Source organism: Bufo gargarizans, chromosome 5 (genome assembly GCF_014858855.1).
Source record: "Bufo gargarizans isolate SCDJY-AF-19 chromosome 5, ASM1485885v1, whole genome shotgun sequence".
NCBI classification, from domain to species: Eukaryota; Metazoa; Chordata; class Amphibia; order Anura; family Bufonidae; genus Bufo; species Bufo gargarizans.
Window position 1 is genome coordinate 356,024,240 of NC_058084.1, and position 27,797 is coordinate 356,052,036.

At 41.6% G+C, this 27,797-nt stretch overlaps 1 protein-coding gene across 1 annotated transcript in view; it reads right to left on the reverse strand.

Annotated features, from left to right (window-relative positions):
• TBC1D5 (TBC1 domain family member 5) overlaps window positions 1-27,797 on the reverse strand; it is a 603,675-nt gene that overhangs the window by 1,741 nt on the left and 574,137 nt on the right. Inside the window, exons 21-22 of the mRNA XM_044293280.1 lie at window positions 7,397-7,476; window positions 5,681-5,845 (exon numbers count right to left, since the gene is read on the reverse strand). Of these exons, the coding sequence (XP_044149215.1) occupies window positions 5,681-5,845; window positions 7,397-7,476 (245 nt within the window). The remainder of the gene's footprint in view (window positions 1-5,680; window positions 5,846-7,396; window positions 7,477-27,797) is intronic.

The following is a 27,797-nucleotide window of genomic DNA, read 5'->3' on the forward strand; positions in this document are numbered from 1 at the left end:
AAGGCCAAATGCCCTTCGGGGTCCGTGGTGGTGGCAATTTCTGGGAGTGAACTATGTATCAAGAGGGATGGCATTCCCTGACTACTTATTGATATTTTGGATCTATTAATTGTTTTGCAATATTGATATTTATTCTTCTGTATCATCATTTGTATTAGATTTTTCTGTACAATTTTTTCTGCAATATATCACATATGACATGCATTCTACCTGATCGCCCTCTTGATGTCGGTTTATACGTTTATTTTATTTTTTATGTTTTTAGGCTGTAATTTACAATATTATTAAAGGATAACTGTCACACTTAGACCCTAATTTCAATTTTCATATATGTAGTTACTAATAACATGATATTCCAGAATCAGTTACTATTAGACTGACTTACCCCATATTTAATAAGATTCAGCCCTTAGCAACCAGTCTGCATAAAACTGCAATTTCACTAGTCAGTTAAGATGGCCGCCACTGCCCTCACTAGCCAGTAACAATAGCCCCCCAAAAGTGTCAGTAACCAGAGCTCTCCCCCCTAAAGGGTTAATCTCCTGCAGCACAAAGGGGTCCTCTTACCACACCTTGCTTTCATTTATACACTGAGCAGACGGCAGATCTCCCTTCCCTGGTCTGCACTGCTTCGGCTCTGCATTGTCCCAGTCTGCTGAGTGAGGGAGCGTCTGCCAAGCGCAGGGACAGGGAGAAGTGCACACAGCCCAGGCACTGTTATCAGCTGCTGGGGAGGACCTGGCTGTAATCATTTACCCACAGTCCCTGGCTGTCTGTAATCTGACCTTGCACACTGTGTGCTTCTGCGACTTCCATCCTTCAACAGATAGACGGACCATGCCTAGCAACCCTATTTTAAGCACAGGTAAAAGTAGGCAGTACAGGGAACAAAACTGTGGAATTAAGGGGTAATTGAATACACAGTGAAAAGTTGAAATGGGGCAACCAAGGTGATATTAATCACCACGATTCAATACTCAAAAAAATAAATAAAAAATGACAGGTTTACTTTAAGATTCTATCAAGATATTGTCATCTATTTGTGTAGTGGTGTTTGGAATGGATGTACTGTATCTGTTGATAAAAGTACACACTACAGGAAGTTGTAGCCAGGGGAGGGAAAAGCTTTCTTAATGCCCAAGGCAGAGGTATCAGAATAGACACCACCTCCATCTGGCTGTAAAAAGAATTTTAAAGCCATGATTTAAATTTTTTTTTTTATCTATACATTGAACCTTTACCCCAAGGCGACCTAGGCAGCTACATATTCCCAGGCCTGGTCCTGGTTATAGCATATAAACCTGCATTCACAATTATTGTTAACTACATTGCATTACTGTACAGATTCTGGTGCAAACGATTAGAGAAAGTTCTGTGCAAACATTGGCCCTCTGCACTAGAACAGGCTGTAAAGCCAGAATCAGGACTAACCATGCCTTCTAATTACAACCCTCTGGTCATGAAGGGAGGTCAGATATCTATATCCCTGCATCTCTTAGGCTACTTTCACACTAGCGTTCGGGTGTCCGCTTGTGAGCTCCGTTTGAAGGGGCTCACAAGCGGCCCCGAACGCATCCGTCCAGCCCTAATGCATTCTGAGTGGATGCGGATCCGCTCAGAATGCATCAGTCTGGCAGCGTTTGTCCTCCGCTCCGCTCAGCAGGCGGACACCCGAACGCTGCTTGCAGCGTTCGGGAGTCCGTCTGGCCGTGCGGAGGCAAGCGGATCCGTCCAGACTTACAATGTAAGTCAATGGGGACGGATCAGTTTGAAGATGACACAATATGGCTCAATCTTCTAAACGGATCCGTCCCCCATTGACTTTCATTGTAAAGTCTGGACGAATCCGTCTGAGGCTACTTTCACACTTTTTTTACAATATAATGCAGACGGATCCGTTCTGAACGGAGCCACCGTCTGCATTATATGAGCGGATCCGTCTCAGACGGATCCGCTCTGAACGCAAGTGTGAAAGTAGCCTTAGAAGGGTTTTCCAAGACTTTCCTCAGGATAGGTCATCAGTATCTGATCGGTGGGGACCCAATACCTCCCACTGATCAGCTGTTTGAGAAGGCACTGCTGCTCATGTGAGGGCAGTGGCTTTCTCGCAGCTTACCAAGCACAGCGCCATACATTGTTTCGCAGCTGTGCTTGGTATCGCGCTCAGCCACATTCACTTCAATGGGGCTGAGCTGCACCTAGGCCACGGCATAGTGAAAACTGAGAGAAGGCCGCGGTGCTACTGAAAGTGCCACTGCCTCTCAAACAGCTGATCGGCGGGGGTACCTGGCTGTTGGACCCCCAACCAATCAGATACTGATGACCTATGCTGAGGACAGGTCATCAGTTATAAAATCTCGGAAAACCCCTTTAACTATTACGTCCATCCAGTTCAGCCTATTATCCTGCAAAATTGATTTCAAGGAAGGCAAAAGACAATTTCTAATTTTAGAGGGGGAAAAAAATCCTTCCTGACTCTAAATCTGGTAATGAGAATAGCCTCCTGGATCGATGAGCTTTCTTCAGAAATCTATCAATGTTAATACTGTTACACTCCAAAAATGCATCCAACCTCATTGTACGTATAACGTTCCTATGGGGTCTCAAAGAAAATATCTTACAGAAGAATCCCTTGTGTAATTGTGCTCCAACAAATACCACGTTGAGTAATTTTTTAGGTTCCTACAAGCACAATGCTATAATGTATGAAATTGTTTACTGGCCACTATCCAGTTGTGTGATGATGGCTGTGATCCAAGGATAGATGGAGGCTTTGCCCAAAGCAACACACAATCAACAAAAACTCCGCTCTGTTTCAGCAAGAAAAGAGAAACCTACAGACAAATGCCTCCACACCGTATGTTTTGATATGTGCTGTTATGACATAGATTTGTCAGAGGCTGACTACTGAGCTCATGTCAGATTTAGGAAATCCACATTGACATGAAGCATGTTTCCAACTATTCTTCTTAGCTGCAGAATAAATGACTAATGACAGAACATGCAACCAGAAGCTCCCCCACATATTGACCTTACACATAAAGCCATATGTCTTTTTGACATGATCTGCAGCACTTGGAAACAAAACCATGTACGATAATAACACATGGACATGTACTGTAATAGGACATAGAAAAAGCTACAAGCTAGCAAAAAAGGCATATGGATGGATCTTTGGGACCCTCACGAAGACAACATAAATCTCTCTGTTCTCTTTTCTCTCTCTCTACTGTTAGATGACTATTCCAACCATGGATATCTACAAAAAAATGAAAACCATTTAACGATTTCTCTAGTTTTTGATAAGCCTCACTTGGGGCGGGGGCGTCTTTTTTCTCTCTTGGTTTCTGTTCCAGAATGGGGGTGTAGATGGAATGGGAACTGGGGTTATAAATAAAGAATATATACAGTCCTCAACATTGAAATAGCAATACCAAGAAGGACAAGCTGTAAGGTTAGCAAAGGAAGTACCAGGTGTTGCTAAGTTCTGCAAATAATTAATGGGGTTCTGCACTTTGTTGAAACTGATGATCTATCCTCTGGATAGATCATCAGCATCTGATCGGCGGGGGTCCCACACCCGGGACCCCTGACAATCAGCTGTTTGAGAAGGCAGCGGCCCGGCCTTCTCACTGTTTACCGCCAGCCCAGTGACGTCACAACTAGTATCAACTTGCCTGGGCGGGGCTAAGCTCTGTTCACTTGAATAGAGCTTAGCCCCGCCCAGGCAAGTTGATACTAGTCGTGACGTCACTGGGCCGGCGGTAAAGTGAGAAGGCCGCGGTGCTGCTGGAGTGCCGCTGCCTTCTCAAACAGCTGATCGGCGGAGTTCTCCGGTGTCGGACCCCTGCCGATCAGATGCTGATGATCTATCCAGAGGATAGATCATCAGTTTCAACAAAGTGCAGAACCCCTTTAAGTTGTCAAGCATATAGCTCCAATCGGAGGCATGTGGGAGGGGCATGAAAGCGAGATTGAAAGCAAATCTTTTTGTTAGCCACATGAAACCTCAAAAGTTATGAATGTGCAATGCCTACTGTTAATCTAAGAGCCAGTTATCACCACTTGTCACAAACTGAGACAGACAAAATCCTTGAACTGAGAGACTTTGGCTATGACTTCAGCAGATTGCTACACGCCTAGGATGCCTAGCACTGTTCAATGTTGTGTTTGCCGTTACTTTGGAGAAATGGACTGACAATATGATGTGCAAAGAGGTTAACCTCTGCACGGACAGACCATCTGATTAGAAGAATGGCACATAGTGATCAATTCTGTACTGCAAGTGAAATTAGACATCACATCCTAAGCCTAAGATGGCAAAGAAATGATCAGAAGTCCGTGGAGAGATCAGCCTCCAAACAAATGATCAGAAGGCAATTGCACGACATTAGGTTATGAGCCAGACGTCTGCTTACAGGTGTTCCATTGACCTCACACCGCTGCACTCAAAAGATATCATGGTGCACAGCAAGATGGCAATGGAGGCTGGAATACAAGTCAATCCACTTTACCAATGAGCCCTGCTTTTGTCTCAGATGCATTGATAGCCAGAGATTGGTTTAGAGACCACATGGGTAATGCTGTGAAGAGGTCCAGGGGTGGACTGGGAACCTAAAGTGGCCCTGGAAAAAAAAAACTAGAAGTGGCCCCATGTTGTAGGCGTGGCCAGACAAGTAGGTGGGGCCAGTAATACCATGGTGCAGCACAAAATACAGTATTCAGTTGTATGTCCTATGCATTGCTATACAGTTGAAATAATGAGGGCACCTGCAGCCATTGACGAGGTGCATAAGTACCTGATACTCCTAACATTAACTAGTGCTGAGAGCATCAGCTTGTTATGTGCCTGGCCAATGGCTGCGAGAAGAGCTTGGTCGGGCCACTGGGCATTGGCACACTGGGAAATTTCCCTGTAGAATCTATAGCCAGTCCACCCCTGCGCTAGTCCTACTCCCGGGATTATGGTGTAGGCTGGAATAATGTATTGTAACTGGTACCCTATAGTCTTCATTCCAGGTACATTAACAGCTCACGTTACATTGATTTTGTCATGGAACCAGTGGTATGGCAATCTCTCAAAAGTGTTCCAGCAGCCCGTTTCAAAGGGATAATGGAAAGCTGTTGCTTGTGATACAGTGAGCAGCCTGCCTAGCCTAAATATAATCCCATGGCCTGAAGCATCTCCAGACTTGTCTACCATCAAGAACACCTGAGACACCATTGGTCAGCAATTGCAAAAGGAGCTGCCAGCAGCAGATCTTGATGATTTGTGTGCTCAAGTGCATCCAGCATGGCCGGACATTGCTCATACAACCATTAACAACCTCATTGATAGCATGCCACGGCATGTAAGTGCATGCATTTCGATCCTTTGATTTACATAATTCCATGACTTTTCCCCCTTGGTGTTAAAATTTCAACTAAACTAAAGGAGTGTATACTAGTATATATTTTGCATTTGTAGTTTTATTGTAAATAAATAAATAAATTCTAAAATAAAGGAAGGAACACAAAAAAAAGAAGGGTCCCATCCATGACAATAAACTTATGACCAAGCGTTCCCGTGGAATCCCAAAAGTCAGCTATAATATTCCGTAATATGGTAAATGACAATGGGGTTTTCAACTGGACAATTCATCTAAAATGACTATTTTCTAGAGTCTAGGTATTATATTACCTGACGTGGCTGTAGCGGATCATGAGGCAACAACTCCTGCATCTCTCCCTCTTTCAACTGCATGCTGGAGCAGTAATGATCATCGGTGATGGTAATCTCTTCATTCTCTTCAGCTTCAAGTTGACTCTGGTTAAATTGCAGTGATCCCTTCAAAATATCCTTTACCTGAAAATACCAGTATTCTGTATAAGATACAGGTTGTGTACAAGACTGAATTGTCAATCCAAGTGGACCCAAGAGAAGGGAAAAGATTATACGGATAGATCAACTGGCTACAACCAGGTATGGACGTCTGCAGGGAAAAACTGTAAAAATGTGACTGAAGGCCAAAAGTTTCAATGGTTTTAATCATCAATCATTATTACATACCAATCATACAAATGTGACAGGTTTAGGGTCTATTGCAAAATATCAGCACTGTACTACAGTTTACTGCAAAATACACATGCAAAGGTCATTAGTGTTCAAGGGTGCATTCATAGGACTGTATTTTCGGTCCACATTTTTTGCACATTGCCTGAGGACCCATTTATTTCTCTGGGGCCACAAAAAACGTGCACAGCACACGGATGTCAGTGCAGCCAAACAGCAAATTATAGAACATGTCCTATTCGTCTGCGTTTTGTAGATAAGAATAGATTTTTTTTTTTAATGGGCTCACAAAAAGTACGGGATGCACACAGACCGCAAAATAGATATGGTCATGTGAATGCCCCTAATACTCATGACCTATTCTCATGATGGGCCATCAGTATCTGATCTTGGGGGTCGGGCTCTTGGTACCCCTGCCAATCAGCTGGTGGAAGAAGCAAAGTAGTGCAGAGGACTTTTCCTAGGCCAGTGACGTACTGTTCACTTGTCACGTGGCCTAGATGCAGCTCAGTCCAATTCAAGTGAATGGGCTCAGTTGCAATACCAAGCATAGCCGATATACAATGCATGGTGCTGTGTTTGGTATGCTGTGAGGAGGCTTTAGAACTCACCAGAGCCCTCTTCAAACAGCTGATCGGCAGGGGTGCCAGGAGCTGGACCCCCACTAATCACATCCTGAGGATAGGTCTTCAATATTAAACAGTCTGACAACCCCTTTAAGAAGGTATTCCAGCGCTAAGTAAAATGGTTTCCCTGGACTGCACATAAAGGGCCATCAATATCTGACTGACCAGGATCCCTCACTCCGCGTCCCCATGAATCAGCTTTTCAGGAGTAGCTACAGAGTAGCAACGGCAGAAGAAAGGTGCTGGAACTACACAGCTCCGTCCATTGTGTGGTGGACTGACCTGGTTACTGTAGCAGTGCTCTCGTTGAAGTGAATGGCCTAGCGGTGCAGCAACCAGTTCCGCCACTACACAATAGACAGAGCTGTGTAGCTCCCTGATGCTACTTATACAGTCCAGGAGCTACTATAGAACAGCTGATCAACAGCATTTTGTGCTCTAGTCAAACGATGAGGGCCCTGAAGGGAAACCCTTACTGTTAATTCACATTTCTATGCTACGGTATTTTAAATAAGGTTTCTAAACCAGGCGTTCCTTTTCAGGGTATAATCGTGAACTGACAAAATAATATCCATCTACTGTAGATAGGCTGTTGTCCCTTGTTAGGGCTCATCAGTGTAAAGCATGATTTTCTGGCCAATATGCAACTGGGGTTATAAAGCAATATTAATAACAGTGCATAAAATGAGATAATACTGTGAAAGGCAGCAATACACACCTGTTTCAACACTGCCAGAGACACCTGGATTTTGTCTTCTCTTTCCAACTTCTCTTGTAAGACGACATCCTGAATATGGCCTGTTTAGAAGTTAAGACAGGATGAAACAATACGAAGGTAAGTTCTATGTGTCCTCCTATCTCCTATCATGCATCCTTCATTTATAATTAACCTGGTAGCAGCTGACATACATCAATGAGATAATTACCAATAAAATTATAGCGGAAGAGGTCATAGAAGGTCCAATACATGATAAGAAGACATATACTGTAGTTATAAGCAGGCAGTCAAGGCCTGGGGGGGAGGGGGGGGGGGTCCTAGGTGTTGCAAGCCCTGCAGATCTAATATTTTTGACCTATTGTGAGGAAAAGTCATAAATATCTTTTCCCGGATAACCACTTTAAAAACATGAAGTCTGTACTACTATAAAGCATAAGTAACCAAGGATTTGGTTTTGGGAAGAAAATTCCAATACTAAGGACTGAGGCTCTCGGCCACTAAACACCCGAAAAGAGAAAGTGGCAGCTAGCAAAGTCAAACTGAACTGAATATCACACTGTGTACTTTTTAGTGATTAAAGAGGACCTTTCACCACTCCTGTCATGCCTGTTTTAATAGCTAGAAGTTATGACTGAATTGCTAGCAGTCTGCAGTAAGGGTACAGAGGGGAGGTAACCAGTTGGGGGGGGGGGTGTACCTGCACGGTCTGAAAATGGCAGCACTGATTGGATAGAGTGAGTCTACACCCCCCCCCCCCCAAACTGGTTACCACCTCTCTGTACCCTTACTGCAGACTGCTAGCAATTCATTCATAACTTCTAGTAGAAATAATAAAGGAATGGCACAACATAAGTGTAGATGCTTCAGCATTGTTATTATATGGGGAATGCATGAAGCTATTAAAACAGACAGGTCAGGAGCGGTGACAGGTCCTCTTTAAATTACAATATTAGCCGGCTGAACTTAGTGACTTATGTTTTACAAACAGCTCTGCAGAATGCCAAGTGTGCATTTCAATTTGCTTCTGAGGCCATTACTATTCAAGAATGTTTATTTTAGTATGATAAGCGGCTAGCGGCCTATGGCACCACTTGTTTTCATACCGCTCATGCCACTCCAATCTCTTATAGAAAATAAAACTTGGCACTCAGTGGAAGTTCTGATTGTTTCTCGGTTTATTCCTTAGCACCATAAAGAGGTACAAACATATGATCTTTTGGTCCAGTCACATGGACCTTCCTCTAAGCAGTCATTCCTCCAGTGTTGACTACCACATTGCACTGCTGCATACTCCACGCTAATTTGTATTACCTAAGCAATCCGTGTCTGAGGAAGGTCCCTTTTTTGGACTGAAATGTTATATGCTTGTATCTTTTTTGATTCCTATGAAATAATGTCACAAGCAAATGGACCTTCCATTGAGTGGCAAACTTTATTTTCTACCACTTATTTCCAGGGACTAACGCACAGGGAAGGATTAAATCCAACCTGTCCAATCCTCCTGCTGGTTTCCTCCACCTTCCCCTATCTCATGTGACTGACAGAATTCGGTCAATGGATAAAAATTTTACTGTCGCCCACTGCAGTACAGGACCTAAACATTAGACATTCACCGTACAGAAAAGATTAAGTGATTATTTGGCTCGAGGTATATTAATCGGTCATTGGATATCAATGTTACTGCAGGCCAGTGAAGTACAGGGCCCAAACATTAGGCATTCACCGGACAGAAAAGAACATATATGCTACAGTGACTAAATTTGCAGGAACTGGCTGTTCCAGGCCGAGAAATGGGCATGGCTTATACAAGCCCCATCAATAAGTGGGTGGGCCTGAGTGGGTTTGGGGGTGTTCCCAGGGGGGACCTACATGCCCTGAACTACAATATTGGTAAATAAAAGCAGGGAGAGACATCACAGTGGACACATATCACAAACAGCTTTTGTGCACCTGACTTTTTACAGTGTCTTTTTTTTTTTTAACATTACTTCCAGTAGAGTGCATATATATTCTGGCCAACATTAGGGCAGAACGATATACAGCACCCGATCCAGCACACAACTGTATTACACAGGCCCATGTTGTATGGTGCAAAATATAGGTGCATGAGGCCTTGCAGTTCCTTGGTATGCCTCCAATTTCACACAGAGTGTCTTTCTGAATCTCAGAATCTGTATAAATCAGACAGATAAGAAAATGTGCCATGCTTCATCAGATGATGTATTAAGCCTCATTTACACGTCAGTGTTCGGTCAGTGATTTTGAGCCAAAACCAGGTGCGGCTCTAAACACAGAACATGTGCAGATCTATACCTTATGTCTGCGGAAGCTCCAGTCCTGGTTTTGGCTCACAATCACTGATGGAAATCACTGACCAAAATACTGATGTGTGAATGAGGCTTCACTAATTTTCAGAGACAGCACTGGCAAATCTAGGCTGCCTCGGGCCAAAGCTTGGTGGTTCTTATGTAAGCCCACAGCCATAAATGTTTAGAAAAGTTCAGGGGTGGGGCTTATATACCCTGAATTTACTAAGTATGATCCATATTGCCAACACTATATGAAGCATGAGGCCCCTATGGCCTGAATTTACCAACTAAAATGTTGGTAATTCAATAAAACAACACCAAAGTCCCTAAAGTAGTCTCTAACTGTACAGGTGCTGTAGGATCACTGTGAAGACAGTCAAAAAAGAAATGGGATCCGTGCGCCTTTCTACATCAGAACAATATTTTCATCCACCTTGCAAAGGCTCCGGTAGAATCCTTCCAGAAGGCCACACCATGGGTGACAACTCCACCTTGATCCCCTTCCAACTCCCACAAGAGAAAAAAATGTAAGAAATCCAAACAATGAAGCACCGCCAGGCAAGGGATAAACTCCAAGGTATTTACTGCACTTACAAGAATAAAATTAATAAACGCTACTCTGAAAAGGTTTTATTGTGATATGCATTTATCAATTTTATTCTTGTAAGTCCAAAAAATACCTTGGATTTTGTCCCTTGCCTGGTGGGGCTTCACTACTTGGACTTTTCCCTTTTTTTCTCCTGTGAGAGAGGTGGAAGGGGATCAAGGTGGAGCTCTCGCCCATAACAGCTACCAGTGTACGGTTACCTAGATGGTGTGGCCTTCTGGAAGGATGCTACAGGTTAAGATTGGTGGATGAAAAGCTTGTTCTGATTTACAAAGGAGCGCGAATCCCACTTTTTAGATTTTTTTTCAAATGTTGGTAAGTATGATTATGGAGGTATTATCTCCTTGTTGCATTGCCAACACTATATGACGCATGAAGTCCCATGTACCTCTGCAGAGGTCCTTAAGTGGAGTGGTTTCTCTAAACTGAATAAAACCATTCCATTATGGCCAGGTATAACCAGAGAGGATTGCAGACTCCAGTACAAAGCTAGTGGATATTTCCAATATTCTGTCCAGACTGAGCAACCGGAAAGATTATATTGTAGGTTGCTAAGAATCTCCATTGCAGGGTTTCCATAGCAACAACCATTCCGTGCCGTTTCCTTATGCTTATCACTGCACACAGCTGGAGTGAGACTCGCCGCTGATTGCAGGGCCACCACTTATGTAACCTCCAGAATTACTGCGTTTTATAGGCAGAGGTATGATTCTATGAAAGTTAAAGCAAATCAGAAAGGAAATGAGTCAACTACAATTTTATTCTGCCTGTTAAAAGCAGATTTTTTTCTGTTTTTATTTTTTGATTGTAGATTTTTTTTATTTTATTCCCTGAACATAGGTATGGGGGCGGCAATCTTCTCAGAGCTGCTGTTAACAGAATTTAGAGATATGCTTTACAGCAGCCACCGAGGGCCGTAGACTCGAGAAACCGGAGGGTACTTATTGATGTCTTTTGGAGAATGTTCGAAGCATGATTTGTGACCGTTGCATACATCATTGTAAATGGAGGGGGAGTAGATAAGCTGTGACCATCACCTATTGTGAATGGTGGATTCTTTATTATCTATATAGAGGTGTTATCTTTCATTGTAGTCCTGCCTGTGATGATGATGTGAAGTCTTGACATATTATTAGGCTAAGTGGCCAGGGCGAAAACTGCTGGATATTAGGATTTTGTTTTTAAAATATAGATATTCATATAGTCATATGGAAAAAATAATAATAATAATAAAAAAAATCTTAAAAAAAAAGGCTTAACATAAAAAACTGTATTAAAAAAATAGGTAATTTTTCAAAGACACATTCACATTCCAGGTATTTGTCACAGGCTGTATGAGTGTTGTACTTATACAAAAAAAAAAATTGTGAATTTGGAGAATTTATCATTCTCTCCACGCTAGTTTTCTGATGTATATAAGTTGCACACACGGTGCCTCTTGTGCAATAATTTCTGTCCAAGTGGAGTTTTTTTCCGCCACAGTCACCACTTTCCCAAAAAGGGGGCGTGGTGAGGGTGGGGCCAGCTGACCTGAAACCTTTATTTTCTTTTATGCCATTTTTCTGTAAATTTTTATTTTTATAGAAGAACAATTGCTTTGCAAACAATTGGAGTTAATTCACTCCTAACAAAATAGATGTGGTACAATTTTTGGGTAAACCATAACAAAACTGAAGGCTGAAATTTACGTCAGCTGGAAGTCCCTCCATTGACTTCTATAAAAAAGGATCTAAATCCTCTCTATGCATTACCAGATAGTTCACCAAGGCACTGTCAATGGCTTTCTACATATTATTCAGTGCACATGGAATGATCACATATATATATATATAAGTTGTCTATATGCTTAATTGTTTACAGGTTGGGCTTATACATTTATCATTTAGCTGCAAATGTATGGCAACCTCCATTGGGACAGGGTGAACTTGTGGGACCTGAGCAGTACCCTTCAGATAGCACACAAGAGATTAGATGCAATGATCGCCATCAATGATTTGTTGCCAGGAAGATAGAGGGATAGAAGGCGGAGATGCCTTATGTCCATAGAGACACAGACCTGCAGACTCCTTCACAGAGACAATAGTTCCATGGGAGCCAATGTGATTGAGAGGAAAGTATATTGTGAAAGAAAAGAAATTCAGAAGTCTGATGGCAGTCCCTTCACATTATAAGCACAATTGGCTTTTCTTTCTATGGGGGTTGAAGAATGCCTTAAAATACATTGATCTTGTGGAAGGCAGATATATTATTACTTAGATGACGGTCAATTCGTCTACAAACCGATGTTCTCAAATCAAATAGACTTTTCTTACAAGAATTCAATGAATTTGCTGCTATGTCAATTTATACAGTTACTTTACACAATCATGTGGAACCATAAACTTTTAACTTAATTTTCCTTTTTTTTATTTTTATTTTTATAAAAATAAAATTTAACCCCATCCTGCACAAGGGCATGTTGTAATTTGGGAGTCGTAGGTATGTCCTTGCAGATAGCACAGTATATTATTATATATAGGGCATAAAATACAGGCTCATAGATATATGCCATTACTTTGTAGTTTATAAATACATACCAATACAAATCCCTTGATTCAATTCTACTGGCCGTTAAAGGGGTATTCCAGGATATTAAGAATGATGGCCTATCTTCAGGATAGGCCATCAATATCAGATCTGTGGGGGGTCTGACACCCTGCACTCACGTCAATTCATTGTTGCATAGTGGCTCTGTAACTATATACAGTTGCTCTGTCCACTGTGTAGTGGCTGGCGCTGGTAACCACAGAGGTGCCCCCACTGAAGTGAATGGGAGTTACTGCAGTTACAAGTTCCGTCCACTGCACAATAGACAGAGCTGAGTAGTTCTGGCACCGGAGCTGCTCGGCAGTGGGTCGGCCCCCTACCGATCATATATCAGTGTTCTATCCCAAGGAGAGGCCATCAATATTAAAATCCTGGAATATCCCTTTAAGGATTTTTAGCAGGATGATATGATTATCTAATGGCCACCTAGTAAAAACTGTGTTCATTTATTTGTTTAAAAAAAATATTTTCCAGTTTTGATATTTTTAACAAAAGGGTTTCACTACTTAGTGCATATCTATAACCCTTTGGCTCTGATGTGCTTTTAGGATGTAGATTTGAGTTTTAGAAGGAGTCTGTCAGTAGTTCTGACCACGCCAAACTGCTGACAGCACTAGGTTGAGGTTAAGTACAAGCATATATTCTGTGGAGCTTTTCTCATCAGTAGTATGAATATGTATTTAATTCTGCCAGATTCTGCTCCAGCAAGTGCCCAGGCCGTCTTCTCTGATGACAGCTGTAGTGGTCTCCTGGCTGGATGGTACATCTGTCACTCTGAGGAGAGGAGGTAGTGTGAAGATCTACCCTGGGCAGCTGAAAGAGCAAAATCTGGCAGACTAAAAGTCAATACTTACACTACTCCTGATGAGAAAAGCTCCACAATGGGTATGGTTGCCCAGCTCTACTTCTGACAGACTATTAAAGACCAACTACAACAGAGGTCACAGGGTCTTGTTTTCTACCCAGTACTGACACAGTGACACACCTTTCTATGGGAGAACCTGGCTTAAAGGTAATTGAACAAAAACTGATGCTATAAAACAGATTGTGGATGTTATGAAAGAAAGCAAAGAAAACATTTCCAGGATCTGCAAATCATCTATTTCTTGTGACTCTCTTGTTAATTAAATACACTCGAAGGCTACAGTGATTACCTTGTAATGAGTGAAGACTATCGGAAAGCAGCAAGTGACTATGTTGTTGCTATGGTGACCACGTACGCAGAGATTTCCATTGACCTGTGCTGCATATAATGTCCAGCTACTGCTGAAGAAACCAAGATATCATGACCACAATGATGAAGCAGAAGCCTGGATTAATGTCTATACCTTTATTATTAAAAGGAACCTGCTACCATGAAATGCAGTGCAATCTGCAGACAGCAGGTTATAGAGCAGGACGAGCTGAGCAGATTGATATGTACATTTATGGGTGATGATTAAGTCTAACTGGGCTTAGGAGTCATGTGGGCGTTCCTACCAGAGATGAACAGCTATCTCTGCAAAACTAAGCAGCAGAAAAGACATGCCACGAGAAAGGACACACTTCTTAAGTTGTGATAGGGAGAGAGCTGCAGCAAAAAGGACACGCCTCTCAAGTTGTGATAGGGAGAGAGCTGCAGCAAAAAGGACACGCCTCCTGAGCTGACAGCTTGAAATAGATTTTCCAGAGCAATGAATGGGAGAGCTCTGGATCCATGTGAGGTACAGGGCTGGTCCGAGCTTTGTTAGAAAGAGCTTGTCATGCACTGTATGACGTCCGATTTTAATTTTTTACATTAGTCATGGGATAATCCCTTTTACTGAAATTTGCGCAATTGTCCCATGTTTATTAACCCATTAATATAAAACCAGTCTACTTTCCATAAGCAAAGTGACTGTCAGAGTGAATTTAGTGATGTGATATGTCTGAGAGTATGTGCTCTTTTCGCCACTGACTTGGATTATATAAGTGCTGCCTCCTTTTGCCATAGTTATTAGATTGATTGTGTAGGTAAGAGCCTATTCATATATCTGCATCAAAGACTGACTGTGTAGCAACCACAATACACAGACTAAGTATAATATGGCAAGTAGGTCCATTAATCCACATAGAACTCAAACCTGGCGACCATTGGAGACAATTGTCTCCAATGGTCTCCAGGTCTGTGTTGTGTGAGACAAGGGTCAAAGCAGGACATGCTCTGAGATTCTTGATGGTGTGCACAGCACCACTCACTTCTAAGGTGTCCGTGTGCATCCTATTGCACACATGGACAGCACATGGATGTATTTTAATATTTTCTTAATGAGGTTGTCCAGGATTTAACAATTTATGACCTATCTCCTAGGGTAGGCCATCAATATCAGATCAGCAGGGGTCTGATCAGCTTCTTGGGAACAGTTCTCTGGTGCATGAACGGCAGAAGCACTGCAGTAACCAGCTCTGTCCATGACACAATGGGTGGATCTGTGTAGTTCCGGTGCCGGAGCTACTCCTGAAAAGCGGATTGGTGGGGGTGCAAGGTGTCCGACCACTGCCAATCTGATACTGATGATCTATCCTGAGAACAGGCCATCAATATCAAAACACTTTCACGGCCAACAAATACAGTATTAGGCGTTTCCAATTATAAGGAATCGCTGCCAGGGGAAACACTAAAAGTTTTAGCGTTTCCCCGGCAGTGATTCCATCAATATTAAAATACTGGAAAATCTCTTTAATACATTGACTATTCTTGTGGAATGATGTTGGATTATTAAAAAGTCATGTTCTGGACGATAATTGACCTTTACTATGGAAACAACATAAAGTGTAATGGACAAATGAAAGGAATTAAAAGGCAGCATCATTTCTGCAGACCAAATGCAAAATCTTATTATAGAGCTGAGAGGGATACAAGATGAAAGTTATTTTCTTTGAAATGTCTAGTTGATTGCAATGGCAGATTCCTGTTTATGTTACTTTGCACGAGTCTTTATATGAGAAGATAGCATTAGTGTGTGGGAGGTAGGAATGAAGGAGGGAAGGGACTCTACTGAATGCTGCACCTCTTCAAATAGTGACGTTCAATCCATACTGGGAGACTGCACATTGAAATAAAAGGGGCTTAGAAGGGCTACCTCCGTCTTAAGGCCCTATTACACCTGCAGATTAAGCAGCCGATTATCGGGAAGGATGCGTTTCTTCCCAGCAATTGCCTGCTAGCTAGTGGAGGAGACCCCTGCTATTACATGAAGCGATCTCCTCCTCAGTATCGGATCACTCCTCCCCTATACCGAATCACTGTTTGCTGGCAGCAGAGTGCTGATTACACGGAACGATCTGCCTCCAGCAAATGATTATTTTTTAAACATGTTGAAAGATAATTGCTAAGGTCATCGCTAATAAGCATTTGTACGAACGCTCATTAGCGACGATCTGGTAGTGTAATACTGCCGACGATTACCCGATGAACGAGTTCGCTCATTGGGTATTCGGAGTCTTTCAACATGTTTAAAAATAATCGTTTGCCTGCTCAATGTGCAAGTGTAATAGGGCCTTTACACTGCCAGATCATTGTTAAGGAGCATTCATACGAACACTTGTTAGCGACGATCTTAGCGATTATCTGCCAGTGTAATAGGGCCTTTACACTGCCAGATCATTGCTAAGGAGCATTAATACGAACGCTTGTTAGCGACGATCTTAGCGATTATCTGCCAGTGTAATAGGGCCTTTACACTGCCAGATCATTGCTAAGGAGCATTCATACGAACACTTGTTAGCGACGATCTTAGCGATTATCTGCCAGTGTAATAGGGCCTTTACACTGCCAGATCATTGCTAAGGAGCATTAATACGAACGCTTGTTAGCGACGATCTTAGCGATTATCTGCCAGTGTAATAGGGCCTTTACACTGCCAGATCATTGCTAAGGAGCATTCATACGAACACTTGTTAGCGACGATCTTAGCGATTATCTGCCAGTGTAATAGGGCCTTTACACTGCCAGATCATTGCTAAGGAGCATTAATACGAACACTTGTTAGCGACGATCTTAGCGATTATCTGCCAGTGTAATAGGGCCTTTACACTGCCAGATCATTGCTAAGGAGCATTAATACGAACGCTTGTTAGCAACGATCTTAGCGATTATCTGCCAGTGTAATAGGGCCTTTAGCAAAATGTTTTATTACTGTCATTAACCCTCAAATTGTTTTGCTGAGTTCTGTTTTAGCTTTGAAAAAAGGACCTAACTGTTTAACTCAAACAAAGCTCGAACGGCAGTGTGAGGGAGGAAGGTTGCTTTAATTTTTCATATCTTGGGCTGTCTAAACATTGGGAGTAGAGCTGAGGTTCGGGGTTTAAGTGAATTACATAATGGATTCCGTTCTCACAAAATCCATCAGGTAATTCAATGCCGGCATACCGCATAATACAAGTGTATGGCCAGCAAAACAAAATGCCTCTACTTGCTCTCTGTCACATAGGGGTTCTTTTTTCTCTCTTCTAAATAAGGAGGCAAATTTTGGTTATTTATTGATGCAATGACGCAGATGGTTACCAGCGTCTGGATCAAAGTGTCAAATAAGTTACACCAAACTTTTTTGCCCCACATAGACAAACATCAATAATGTTTCCACTGTCGCTTCTGTCAATATCCTATCTTTTACCACACAATATGTGGACCTCAATAAAGATTATTACTAGAGAGGAATCTAATATATTAGCCCTCACACGACTATGTAATCTTAAAAAAAATAAAAATGCAGACACAAAAACTGATTATTTGTAAAAATTATTTAATACACTATACGTACCTCAAAATGGTTCCTAGGCAAAACTACTAATTGTCCTGCAAAATTCAATATAAGCTAAATTAAACAAAAAATATAAAAAATGATGACCACAGGAATAAAAAATGATGACCACAGGAACACAGAGGGGGAAATGCTCCTGGTCCTCAGGGATACAATTAGTTTTGTTACCAAGTCACCTGGGTTGTGCCGCAGCTATATTTACTTAAGAAATAAATTCAAAATCTCCAAAAAAAGGGGACATTTTCAGGACGGTTTCTTGAGTTTTAATGAGACTGTTGGTGGTTAAGAGAAAGAATAGTCTTGCAGATTTGATAACTTTTAATGGCATAAAAAATGAAGAAATGTTAAAGCATTCACTGATTTCAAATCAGTGGGGGTCCGACATCTGGCAACCCCACCGATCATTTTTTTTATAGCCATCGTTGCCAAAACTAAACACTGGACGGAGCCAGAAGCAAGTGGCAGCATATGCCGATGAAATGCCATCACTTGCTATGACTATAAAACCCCTTTACTCAGCAATTCTCTAATACAGTTGTATTTACAGTATGGTTCCTATTACACGAGTCGCCTAAAAATAGAGCAGGGAAATGTACATTTCATGCTGCAGCCCTGAGTTTCCCTTGGTAAAATAGAAATAGCCTTTTAAAGCTTATATAGACTGTAGATGGGAAGCTGGGAAGCCACAGCTAATTTGAAATGCACTCCAGATCTCCTCTATCGGCGTCAACAGAGGTTTTCCAATGATGCATATATTTGGCATATTGATTGAAAAAGACGAAATGTGGAATTGGTGGTGGTCCACGTGCACAATCAGAGGGATGCATAATGTAAGCAGGCAAGCAAGCAAGCAAGCTCACCAGACCTCCCTGTGAGGCCTCTTTCACACTACCGTTTTTTTCCCCCTTTTTGCAGGCCGTTTTTTGCGTTCCGTATACGGAACCATTCATTTCAATAGGTCCGCAAAAAAACGGAATGTACTCCATATGCATTCCTTTTTTCGTGTTTCCGTATCTCCGTTCCGTGCAAAGATAGAACATGTTCTATATTTGGCCGCAAATCACGTTCCGTGGCTTCATTAAAGTCAATGGGTCCGCAAAAAAAACGGAATGCATACGGAAATGCATTCGCATGTCTTCCGTATCCGTTACGTTTTTTGCGGAACCATCTATTGAAAATGTTATGCCCAGCCCAATTTGTAATTACTGTATACTGTATATGCCATACAGAAAAACGGAACAGAAACGGAAACACAATGGAAACAAAAAATGGGACAACGGATCCGTGAAAAACGGACTGCAAAACACTGAAATAGCCATACGGTAGTGTGAAAGAGGCCTTACACTGCCTGAAATGAGGGCAGGACAAGCGCCAATGAACAATACACGCATTGATCGGCACTTGTTTGCATCGAACCATTAGACAGGCTGAATAAAGAAGGAACGATTGCTACGGCAGTCATTCATTCTCATTCCGATCTTCTGAGCATCTTTTATCCTGATCAAAGACAGCAATCAGCAGATGAACGAACGTTTGCTCAGTTATCAGTGGCTTGATATATATGGGCCAATTATCGGGAAGCAGCGCTCATATGAACACTTGTTAACACGACTCGAAAATCGCTGGGTCTAGCAGAGTCTTAGGACTGTGCCAACTGGCAACCCAAGGGAAACCTAGAGTAAGTCTCCTAAAGGAAGAACTTACATATGAACAGTGTATATGCATATGTTATTGATCACAGGGCTGCAGAGGGTGAAAGATGGTTAATAGTGTCCCACAGTGTTCTCCTATTTTGTAAGAGCAAGCACCTCTATAATAGCAGTATATGACTTAAAGGGGTTGTCTCACTTCAGCAAATGGCTTTATCATGTAGAAAAAGTGAATACAAGATGCTAACTACTGTATTGTGATTCTCCATATTGCCTCCTTTTCTGGCTTGATTCATTTTTCTATCACATGATACACTGCTCGTTTCCATGGTTACGGCCACTCTGCAGTCCAGCAGCAGTGGCCGGGCTTGCACACTATAGGAAAAAGCGGCGGCCTCTCTGGTGGCTGGAACCGGTGGAGTGCTCCGGTGCTTTTTTCTATACAAGAACGTCCACCTATGTTGGATTACAGGGTGGTCGCAAATGTGATGAATCAAACCAGCAAAGGAAGCGATATGAATAATAACAATACATTATAAAGTGCCTTGTATTAACTTTCCCTACATGATCAATGCCATTTGCTGAAGTGAGACAAGCCCTTTAAAGACTACTGTACATACAATACTATAGGTACTCTCAAATACCGCTTATCCCATCCATAAGCTGTCTTTCCTCTTGCACATCTGACACTTACCACTTTATTTTATTGTCTAGGTGTGATGCATTAAAACCGTCATGGCTCAGAGTAAAGCATGAAATGAAATCTGATGCTCATCCAATTGCTTGCGCTATCACACTGGATACTTTGTGCTTTTCAGAACGGAGCATGCTGTTTCTACTAGCGCCAGAGCCAGAATTCGTGCTGTACCATTAGAGAATGTTTCCAGCAAAGACTCTTACAACAAAAGAATGTTCTGAGCGATATCCCAGTAACGTGGCCATGGTGAGAGATAGGACTTTGCTCCATCTATGGGAAAATGTTTGACTGTAACAAAATAAACGTAACCCCTACCAATATGTAGATCGACTCTGATTGACGTTACAAGGAAAGGTGAACCTAAGTGCACATTGACTGAAGCGGAGAGGCATTATCTGTTGTGATAAAAACCATCTGTAACCTAGCAGCATGTTATTACGTGTCATCGACCAGAACGAGGAAGGGGAACGGTCAGTGCATCAGATCTGTTTTACCGATTGACTCTTACTAGGAAGAACCTATATATGTGTACTGTATGTATATATATTTCATTATATACCAAGATGTACCCTCTAACACCACTCATTTTAGATCTTTTCTATGAACCGTACGTTTTACTTCTAAATCATGTCAACTTCAACAAAAACTGTGGAGATAAATATACTGTATATAGTAACGGCATTAGATAGTATGTAAGTAAAGTCCGACACAACAGGCAATTATCAGGAAGAACCATTCATTTCCGATAACTGCCTGATCATCAGAAGAGGTGAGAGCTGCATTTACATGCAGCAATCATCTCCTCTCCATGAAGATGAGTGATTTCTGCTGCCATCGCTCCTCCTCATAGAGCAGGGGTGGGGAACCTACAGCTCGCGGGATAATTTCATTTGGCCCCCGGCAGGAAAAAGGTCCCCCGCCCCTGCCATAAAGAATCATTGCTTCTAAGCTGCAGATCAATATTTAGACAGGACTATCTGCTGCCCAGAAATGATGACTTACGTGACTGGATCAGCAGTGATTCATCGGGTGATCAGAGGTACTTTTACACAGGGCAGTTATCGGGATCGAGGGTTTCTAGGAAGTAGTACTTCCTGAAAACTGCCACAATCATTGGCCTGTGTAAAGGTGCCTTAAAGTGGTTGTGCCACCTCACATATTGGTGGCATATTTCTAGGATAAGCCACGAATGTCAGCTAGGTGGGGCTGCCACTTCTGGGACCCGCATCTATCTCTAGAACGGGGCCCCCAAAGTGAAGGAGAGTGCACTGTCCACATGCAGCATGCTCTCAATCCAATTTTATAGGAGTCTCGAGAAATGAATTGAGAATGCACTATGCAAGCACGGCCAATGCTCCATTCACTTCTATGGGATTGCCTGAAATAGCTGAGCCGGCGCTTGGCTATTTTCGGAACTCCCATAGAAATGAATGGATGGAAGCTGCACATGTGCGGTGCACTCTTTTTCACCTAGAGTGGGACCTGCACCTATCTGACATTGGTGGCATATCCTAGCGATATGCTACCAAAATCGGAGGTGAGACAACTCCTTAAAGCAGAAGCCTATTTTCAATGTGCATCATTTTTAAATGGGCTAGGCCCAATAAAAATGTATCACCTTTCGACAAGATGGGTAAGAAAAGTATGATATCTGGGGGTTTGACAGTGGGGACCCCAGTATTCACAAGAAAGGAGTTCCCAAGAATACAGCTCCATTCATAGTCTACAAGACAGAAGAAAATAGCACCTCAGCTATGTCTGTCAGTCCCATAAACATTGCATGGAGCTGTAGTGTGCATGCATGACCTCTATTCAAATGGGGGATACAGGATTCCTGTTCTTATAAACCCCTGGTCCTAACAGTGGGACCTCCAGTAATCATGTATTTATCATCCTGTGAACACATAATAAATTTTGTCCAACTAATATTACATCTGTTGAACAATAATAATCAGGGACTAGGGCCGACACCAGGTTCATGTGGGCCCTTGGGCGATAAATCTCAGTGGGCACCCTTGTGGCATTTGTCAAATGTCACCACAGCATCTGAGTGTTAAAAAACAGAAGTGCTGGCTTCCTGCTCAGACGGGCTTTTCCCCAGCGGAGATCAGGGAAAGCACCCTGTTCTAAAAATGAGCCGCAGCCTATACTAGGCTTCCAGGCTCATTGTTAGTATATTCTAGTTTAGGCCACTAGGTGGCAGCACTAAACTGTGATATAGTGATTTCTATAGAGAATAATGGAGCAATTTCCATTATGCTGTATCAGTTGCAATCTAATGAAAAGTAATTTAAAAACAGTAAAAAAAAAAAAAAAAGTTTTGAAAATATATAAAAAAAATTAAAACGTAAAATCACCCACTTTCCCCAAAAATAAAAGAATAAAATGATAGGCATCGTCGCATGGGAAAACACCCATACTATTAAAATATTTTAAAAAGTTAGCCCATATGGTGAAGGATGTAACAGAAAAAAAGGCTGATTTGCTATTTTTTTATTACTTTATCTCCTAAGAAAATTGAATAAAAAGTGATCAAGTCATACACACCCCAAAATGGTATTGAAAAAAAAAAGACAGATTTCCCTCAAATGAGCCCCTACACATCGCTGTAGACATAACTATAAAAAAAGTTTTGGGGGTCACCGGGGAGCAGGGGTTCTGTTAGGGTTGCCACCTTTCCCAACAAAAAAGGTTGGTGTGTCTATCTAAGTTTTATTTAGCCTCTAGTTTTGAAATGATTATGCTGGGATTCAAACTCACAGCCTTCTACATTAAAGTCAAGAACCTTAACCACGGGGCTATAGAGCTTCATGTTAACCTGATGGAAATATATCATGGCTAAAAACCTCAGTAGTAGTTTCCCACATATTATGCATTCATATATATATCAGAAGTATGATTTTATATATATATTTTTTTTTTTTAGTAATTACACATTTATTTTGTGCGATATTTTTTTTTTTGTAATTGTAAAAAAAAAAAAGGTATCAAATTATACTTCTGCTGTATAGGAATACCTAATACATGAGAAACTACTATGAGGTTTTTCTAGCACAGTTTAGCATTGAACTCCATAGCTTAATGGTTAAGGTTCTTTCCTTTTACGGTTGTGAGTTCAAATCCCGGCAAAAACATTTCAGAAATAGAGGCTAAATTAGACTTAAATACATTGGGTGTCCCCAAGCATACTGATAATGCTTGAGGATACCCCCTTCATGTTCATAGCATTGACTCTATATATGGACATAGCTATATATGGAATCAGAGCAAGGACTCCTAACACTTGCCTGGGTTTGCTGGGTGCTGACGCGGCCCTGCCAGGGATGCTTCCTTTTTGTATGTAATGATCTTTGCCTGTGAATGGTCAAGTATGTCTGTAATGTTAATGTCAAAAGGTCAGATGACCAATCCACTGTCGGCTAATTTCAGTCTTATGTTTATGCCCAGCAAAAGGCTAGATGCAAATAGCAGAATTATGGCTCTGTGTTGTTTGCAGCCATACTAGGACGTCCATAGGAGTACACGGGGCCTTAATATTTTTTTGCTGGATTTAATAAGAGTCTAATAGAAGAAATGTGGCTTCATTGCATGTTTGTATGCTGCATTATAGAGCTGTTATCTCCTAAAAGAAATTATTAGAGGGATGACTTTCTGACCCAATGGAGCATGATATGATGCGGTACGGAGTTCCTGCACCTTTTTCATGTTCGGAGGCCTAGGACTGAGTTTTCAAAGGTCTTAAACTGCACAAAGATAACTCTTGGTCAACATCTACTCTGTCTCCACCATAAACATGCTCATTTCGGTCAGGTGAACAGACATAAATTATCTATAAATAAGCATCTGCATCTTTGGTACCACTGATTTCCCAATGGTAGATGTCCTAGGTTTCTGGTCACTATAGATATGTCACTGAAATCAGTGAGGCTCACTAACAAAGGATACATTTCTATGGCTAGCTTTATGGATCGATGAATGTTTAATGGGCCAAACTGGTTGGCCCATGCTTACATCACAAAATGACACTGGTGACAGTAGGTTGGACAATAAATTCTTGTGTGCATTGCTAACAATAAGCTAGTCGTAGTATTTTCCATCTGGGTTGCAGATGGAGCGAAAATCAACTACAAAAACGACTGCCAATTTCTGGAAGACACTTTCAGTCAGCAGCATCCAAGGAGATCATAGATCATATCCGTCCAGAAGAATGCTCCATTGCATGTGCCAAGTATGATGCTGCTCAGCTGACTAGGAGAAATTCATAGATGACTGACTACAGAGCATTTTTTCCACCCCTACAGAATATTTATTTTTGAGACTTTCTCAGTAAACATGTCACACTGTCACTTTCTCGGCATGTACTCCATGTGCCCGTCCTCAACTATTTAAACCTAATTGGGAACTTAAGGGCCTCTCATAAATGTAAGATATACAGTGAGTAAAAACAGTGCACAAGATCTGAGAGGCGGCTTTGTCTACTTCAGCGAAAATTGTTGCGAACAACCAATTCTGTGGATAAAAGGTTTACTGAAAATAGTTACTGAAAAATAGGTGGCCATATGGACAACTAAAACTGTATTTTGTATCTCTGTGCAACAGTAAAATAGCCATATAAAACAATAGCTTTCTAATATTTATATAGTGTACAGGGTATGGTATTGTTTAAAGGGATCCCATCACCATAAAAAGTAGCAGCATGCAACAATCCCTTATTGTTTGACTTATTGTTTAAATTATGTTTTTATGTTAAACACATCTTGGTCTTTACAGATCACTTTACTGCAGTTATCTCCTTAACATTACAGGCAGGATTAGAATGACAGATATCACCTCTGTGTATAGATAATAGAGGATCCTCCATTCACAATAGGCGATTGTGAAAGCTAATTAACTCCTGGCTTGTAAAATGACCTCTGCAGGGGTCACAGAGCATGCCTAGAAAACTCTCCCACATGTGGCTGCCGTAAAGCAATTCTTTAAATGCTTTCTAAATGCTGTTAATAACAGCTCAGGCAAGATGGCCGCCACCATAATCATGTTCAGAAAACAGAATAAAAAAATCTGCAATTAGAAAGTAAAAACTGATGAAAATGCAATCTTGTTTTAACTGCCAGGAACACTTTAGATGACACAAAACCTTCCTCTCTCCTCTCTCTCTTTTTTCCACTTAGCACAAAATGGATACATCACATAGTCTACCCACTGATGGCTACAGCCGATGAATGCAATCGACACAGTGCTGAAAAAACTAGCACAAGTTCTAAACAACATTCGAACAATACTTCCAATTTGTCTTAAAACATGTAATAGATATGACTGCTTGAAATAAGAATTACATTTTAATTTAATGTATATAGTGATTAAAATGAACCCATCACCATGAAAATGCAGTGCAATCTGAAGGCAGCATGTTATAGATCCGGAGGAGCTGAGCAGATTGATACCGTAGTTTGTGGGTAAAGATTCTGTATAACTTCTATTTCATTCTTGGAACTCTCTGCTCTATGTTTATTCCTATTTTGCATGGACATACAGTGGGGCAAAAAAGTATTTAGTCAGCCACCAATTGTGCAAGTTCTCCCAAGATGAGAGAGGCCTGTAATTTTCATCATAGGTATACCTAAACTATGAGAGACATAATGAGAAAAAAAAAATCCAGAAAATCACATTGTCTGAGTTTTAAAGAATTTATTTGCAAATTATGGTGGAAAATAAGTATTTGGACAAAAGTTTATCTCAATACTTTGTCATATACCTTTGTTGGCAATGACAGAGGTCAAATGTTTTCTGTAAGTCTTCACAAGGTTTTTACACACTGTAGCTGGTATTTTGGCCCATTCCTCCATGCAGATCTCCTCTAGAGCAGTGATGTCTTGGGGCTGTCACTGGGCAACACAGACTTTCAACTCCCTCCAAAGGTTTTCTATGTGGTTGAGATCTGGAGACTGGCTAGGCCACTCCAGGACCTTGAAATGCTTCCTACGAAGCCACTCCTTTGTTGCCCAGGTAGTGTGTTTGGGATCATTGTCATGTTGAAAGATCCAGCCACATTTCATCTTCAATGCCCTTGCTGATGGAAGGAGGTTTTCACTCAAAATCTCACGATACATGGCCCTATACATTCTTTCCTATACATGGATCAGTCGTCCTGGTCTTTTTGCAGAAAAACAGCCCCCAAGCATAATGTTTCCACCCCCATGCTTCATAGTAGGTATTGTGTTCTTTGGATACAACTCAGCATTCTTTCTCCTCCAAACACGACGAGCTGAGTTTTTACTAAAAAGTTCTACTTTGGTTTCCTCTGACCATATGACATTCTCCCAATCCTCTTCTGGATCATCCAAATGCTCTCTAGCAAACTTCAGACGGCCCCGGACACGTCTGGCACTGCAGGATTTGAGTCCCTGGTGGCGTAGTGTGTTACTGATGGTAGCTTTGTTACTTTGGTCCCAGCTCTCTGCAGGTCATTCACTAGGTCCCACCGTCTGGTTCTGGGATTTTTCTCACCGTTCTTGTGATCATTTTGACCCCACGGGGTGAGATCTTGCGTGGAGCCCCAGATCGAGGGAGATTATCAGTAGTCTTGTATGTCTTCTATTTTCTAATAATTGCTCCCACAGTTGATTTCTTTAACACCAAGCTGCTTGCCTATTGCAAATTCAGTCTTCCCAGCCTGGCGCAAGTCTACAATTTTGTTTCTGATGTCCTCCGACAGCTCTTTGGTCTTGGCATAGTGGAGTTTGGAGTGTGACTGTTTGGGGTTGTGGACAGGTGTCTTTTATGCTGATAACAAGTTCAAACAGGTGCCATTAATACAGGTAACGAGTGGAGGACAGAGGAGCCTCTTAAAGAAGTTACAGGTCTGTGAGAGCCAGAAATCTTGCTTGTTTGTAGGTGACCCAATACTTATTTTACCGAGGAATTTACCAATGAATTCATTAGAAATCCTACAATGTGATTTCCTGTATTCCTTTCCCCCATTCTGTCTCTCATAGTTAAAGTGCACCTATGATGAAAATTACATGCCTCACTCATCTTTTTAAGTGGGAGAACTTGCACAATTGGTGGCTGACTAAATACTCTTTTGCCCCACTGTAAATATTCAGACCCTTTAGGCCTCTTGCAGACGAGCATGTCCGGATTAGGTCTGGATGTGTTGCGTCTGCGATCAGGGAAAATCGTGCGAATAGGTACGCAATTGCAGTCAGTTTTGACAGCGATTTCGTTCCAATGTTCAGTTTTTATCACGTGGGTGCAATGCGTTTTGCACGCGTATGATAAAAAACTGACTGTGGTAACCAGACCCGAAACCGGGCTTCTTCACTGAAGTTCGGGTTTGGGTTAGGTGTTCTGTATATTTTATTATTTTCCCTTATAACATGGTTATAAGGGAAAATAATAGCATTCTTAATACAGAATGCTTAGTAAAATGTGCTTTTAGAGCCTGCCAAAGGACCTTTGATGACAAAATCTTCTATCTTCATTCAGCAGGACCTGCTCTGACGTCACCGATTACATCATCAAAGGTCCTTTGGCAGGTCCTGAAAGAAGAAGATGAGAACAACAGGATGAGGTGAGTTAATTATTATTATTTTTTAACCCCTAAAGCCACATTTTACTAAGCATTCTGTATTAAGAATGCTATTATTTTCCCTTATAACCATGTTATAAGGGAAATTAATACAGTAAATTGACTTTTATCAATTTACTTACATAATCTCCTAGCAACCATGCGTGAAAATCGCACCGCATCCGCACTTGCGCTTTAAAGC